Raw genomic sequence first — 4,977 nt, forward strand, 5'->3', positions numbered from 1 at the left:
CGTGATGGAGTTGTGAAAGACTTATTTTGTTGGAAATCCTTTTCATAAGTTTTTCGCTTCTACTAATATTGTGTTAATTTCTAATAAAAGATTCTACCATCAACTAGAATAATTTTAGACATATTAGTATTTGTACTTTCTTTAATAAACTTGTCTCTAAAATAATTGCTTCTAGATTAATGAACATTTTACCTAGAATCATCTCTTATAATCAAATGGGGTTTGTCAAAGGTATATTCTCTTGGCTCAAGAGATTGTTCATGATGTCAATGCTAAGGAGACTGGGGGGAATCTCATTTTTAAACTGGATATTACTAAAGCATATGATAATTTGAACTAAATTTTTTTTTACAATGTGATGTCTCTTTTTGGTTTTAGTCAATCTTTCATCATGCTTATTAAGAATAGTATTGAAAATTGTTACTTTTCTCTGATCATTAATGGTAGAAATCATGATTTTTTTTAAATCTGCTCATGGGCTAAGACAAGAAGATCCCTTATCGCCTTCTCATTTTATTATTACTATGGAATATCTTTCCAGAGTCCTTGAGGAGCTTTATAAAAGATATCCAACTCTTTATTCTTGTATTGTTAGTGGCTTAACTATTTCTCATCTAAATTTTTTGGATGACTTTATAATTTTTTTGAATGCTTCCATTAATACTATTAAAATGTTAGTGCAATTTTTATCTCAGTTCTAAAATATGAGTGGGTTGTCCATTAACAAGGATAAGAGTACTTTCATTTATGGTAAGTACTTTCTTTATTTTATTAATTGGGCTTCCTGGAATAATGTTTGTGGGGTTTTAAATTAAGGGGCATTAGGTTGCAAGAATATTTTGGATAATGTTCATGCTTTCTCTCATAAATTATGGTTTTCTTTTAGAGCTAACAATAGCTTGTGGGCTCAGATTATAAATGTAAAATATTGCAAAGATCATGTCAAAACCCAAACGAGAAGCAGTAAAATAAACAACCATTGACTGTAAATTCTCAAGGATCTCACTTTGAAGCGCTCTTCTATAGTTTTGTAAGCTCATGTCAGATAGAATGAGCTCTCCTAATTTTGGCCAACATAACCATGAATCTATCAAAATCATTTAGTTCAACTCTCTTTTTTTGCACAATAAGTTTCCTTCCCATAGAGCTTTACTCCCACTTATTCTTGACATCAGCTGCATCCATGGTAGCAATCAATTTACTCTTCTTGGGTATTAATCTAGGAATGTCAATTGACATTAGTTAGGGACAACCTCTTGAAATTCATTTGTCCACGAACCATGACAGGAGCATCAACTAAAGCCTGATTTTGATCGATGATATCGATGATAACAATAAGTCTCTTGTACTCCTTTCCATAATTTGAGATTGCTTTTGATGATAGAGATGATTGTAATATTTGAGTGTCAAACAATTTAATGTTGCTTTAAGATTTGTGCAATTCTAATTATTTATACACGATGGCGTTTTTCTTAAACCAAATCAAAGTTTTTTAAAATTCATTCTCAGTGTAAACCAAAGTTTCTATAACAGGACACCAACAACAAAAAAAATGGTAATATATAGCATAAAAATTGTGTGATAAAAAATGCAAAACAAAATTATACATTATCCCAAGCATATTAATTTTTTTTTTAAATGAAGACCGTAGCAGATTAAGATCATAGAAGTACACAATCACATAGATGCTAATAAATGAAGACCGTAGCAGATTAAGATCTGGGCTTTTCCTTCTTCTCCTTGAAAAGAGCAAGGAGGGACACACCAGCAACCTTCACAACCTTGAACCGAACTCCAGGAATATCTCCCACCGCATGCCCCTTGCGACCAAATCCAGCAATCAACACTTCATCATTTTCCTCGATGTAGTTCAAACAACCATCATTTGGAACAAAGGCTGCAATCTTTTTCCCATTCTTGATCAATTGAACCCTAGCGCATTTTCTGATAGCAGAGTTGGGCTGTTTTGCTTCAATGCCAATTTTTTCTAACACAATGCCCTTTGCATGAGAAGATCCAGCAAACGGCTTCTTCCATTCATTTCCAAGGTGACTTTTCTTGTATGATTTGTCTGCCCACCTCTGGTTTCTTCTATGGGTCTTCAGTTTTCGGCCAGCTCCCATACCACGTGTTTTCCCCATGTTGAACGAATGAAGGAAAAGCCTATCCGATTAAATTTGGGCTAGTTCCGGAAGCCACAGAGAGCGAAGAGAGATGGCTCAAAAACTAGGAACCGAAGAAAGGTCGGATTTTAGGAATATATACTCCGCCGAAGAGATCGTCCACGGCAAGCACCTAGGACATGTAAAGACGGAGGAAGATATAGAGGTAGCTTACACAACTTGAGATTGCTTTTGATGTTAGATATGATTATTATAGACAATGAATTGCATGCTTGCTATATATACATATAGCATTAACAAATCCTCCGTTTTACAACACCTAAATTCTGTGGATACAAAACGACCTTAAATTTTTTATGCTAAATACCAAGTCTTCAACTAAACAAAAAATGTGCCTATTTTATATATTTTATGCCACGCCACCAATATTTGTTGCATGAGCACTCAATGCATGAAAATAAATTTAATTTTATCATTTAATGGAATTGATAATTTTTTTGATATTATGTACTAATAACATTTACACTATTTATTTTAAAATATAAAAAAAAATTTAGTTTTTTTTTTTTGTCTTTAGGTTGCATTTCTTAATGCAAATCTCTTGATAGCTAGTTCGAGCGTGATTACTATGCAGTTTCTTGTACAAGCACCGTCGAATACTAATATTGGAGTTGCCTCTTTGTTTTCCTACTATTAGCAAGATAGCTTGCAGGAACATCTCTGAGATTCCAATCCTGTGTTATAATGAAGGTCAACTCATTTCCCCAAAACAATAATCTTCACAACCTTCTTCTCCTGCTGGCTTGAGGCAATGATAAAGTTGGAATTTTGGGTAATGAGACCAAACATCTCCGTATTTATATATCTTTCACCCATTTTATGTGCATGAATCTTCCAAAGAAAATTCTGATGAGTGTTAACCTCTTGTTGCTTTGCCAGCTATTTATGACACTAAATTAACAAATGTAAATCTTGTTGGGGGATGCTAATTTAATTAATATGAATCATGGTATGAAGCTATGTTGTTAAACCTTATCATAACCCCACTAATCGGGTGCCTGGTAATGGCTATTTCATAAAACTTGATATTTCCAATGAAGGGGGAATCATCTAATGGACGAGCCTGATTTTGATTAGATCAAATTCTAATTGGGTAAGAAGGCGATACATTCAATGTGGATGTTCATTCAACTAAAAATACTTATAAATGTAAGCTAGACATAGTTCTTTTGATGACTTTCCCTTGAAATAACTTGGATAAGAAAAAGAGAAGAAATGAAAAATAAAAACTGGTATGACCCCGTTAGTTTTTGTGGGGATTTTTGCGGGATGTGAGTGCGGTGGAAATTTCATGTTTTTTAGGAAAATGCTGTATTTTGGATTTGTTCATCAAAATATACAAAATTAAGAGTAATTCCTAATTTTTGAATAATAAAATTCTTTGATAAATTTGATCGGAACTCATCATTTAGACTTGTATGAGGTATATAAAATCGTAGAGTTAAACTTATATAATTCCAAGGAGATGAATTGTTTGGAAAAAAAGATAATAATTGAGAATTAAAGTATCGTTTATAAATACCTTTTTTTATTCATTTTAATTTGGTAAAGAATTCAATCCATTTCCATAATTTCTATCATATTTGAATTTTTAGATGTTTCTTTTGACTTTAAATTATGTTTTACGTGGCTTGGTATACCTCCAAAGTTTTAAAAATATGTTATTTCTGTATGTGCTTGGTTGAAGGATTTTAGTAGGATTTTCACCACGATCCGGCTACCAACAATCAAATGTGCGCTATGAACTACTGACCAACCACAATTGCAACATCATCGCGACTGTACATTAAGTTTATTTACTAAATAGGGCATAACTTCATTTTTTATAACAAAAAATCTTTCCAATCAATTAATTATCTCCTTTTGCTTTTCTCAATTATTAATTCAATTGTCTTACATATCTTTGTTGAGAGAGAGCAAAAAAGCAATCAAATTTTTAATTCCAAAAATTTGTAGTGTAATTACATATATATATATATAATATATATAATAATTATATATAATATATATATATATATATATATATATATATATGATATATATATATATATATATATATATAGATATATATATATATATTATATATATAACAACATACATTGTGAGATCTAGTCTAAACCCCTGCACTTATAGAATGCTACTTTGACGGTCGTGAATGGGCTCCAATGTCGGTACAAAAATCCATTGTGACTCAACATATGGGCAACAAGGAAAAATCCATTGTCTGTCCTTCTTTCTTCGCAACAAAGATGTACTTTTTTACAAAACCACCGACTTCACTACCGCAGATTCATTTCCAGATGAAGTCACTTTCTTGCATCCTTTTATCGGTTAGTGGACTTTCTAGTGTGAAACAAGGATACAATGTTCTCCCTGAGCCTTGCATAAGTTAGCTGGCTATCGACTTAAAATAACACAAGAAAAAATGGATTGGCCCTAAGAAAGATATTATTGTATAGAAGCTCCATTTGATATTAAAAATGACAACTAATTTTTGTGTAGGGAAATAGATGAGCCAAATCGTTAGTTTAAAAACCTATGATTGCAAATAAAGTGGGCCAGATTACTAACATATATCATCTTGTCTTGATGGAAGCTTCGAAGAAAAATATGGATAGTAAATGAGCCAAATCACACCATCAATGCAAGAAATGAACGATACTAACATTATTGGCTTATTGTAAATACAAGAAATTTTCAAATTTTTTAATTTATACAAGATATAGATAAAGACATTACAAACTGAATCAGATTTTTTCATCCAACATTTATAAGATAATAATAAAAATCTTGT

The 4,977-nt window shown here is 31.7% G+C and overlaps 2 protein-coding genes across 2 annotated transcripts in view; one reads left to right on the plus strand and one right to left on the minus strand.

The window, feature by feature from the left end:
- Positions 1–1,712: 1,712 nt before the first annotated feature.
- On the minus strand, positions 1,713–2,153 carry LOC110103421 (40S ribosomal protein S23-like). The gene has a single exon (XM_020832135.1). It carries the CDS (start codon positions 2,139–2,141, stop codon positions 1,713–1,715), a length of 429 nt encoding a protein of 142 aa, XP_020687794.1. The 5' UTR covers positions 2,142–2,153.
- A 61-nt stretch (positions 2,154–2,214) lies between these two features.
- LOC110103387 (60S ribosomal protein L19-3-like) overlaps positions 2,215–4,977 on the plus strand; it is an 11,566-nt gene continuing 8,803 nt past the window's right edge. Inside the window, exon 1 of the mRNA XM_020832077.2 lies at positions 2,215–2,328. Coding sequence (XP_020687736.2) covers positions 2,215–2,328 — 114 coding nt within the window. The remainder of the gene's footprint in view (positions 2,329–4,977) is intronic.

This window comes from Dendrobium catenatum, unplaced genomic scaffold (genome assembly GCF_001605985.2).
Source record: "Dendrobium catenatum unplaced genomic scaffold, ASM160598v2 fragScaff_scaffold_1056, whole genome shotgun sequence".
Taxonomy (NCBI): Eukaryota; Viridiplantae; Streptophyta; class Magnoliopsida; order Asparagales; family Orchidaceae; genus Dendrobium; species Dendrobium catenatum.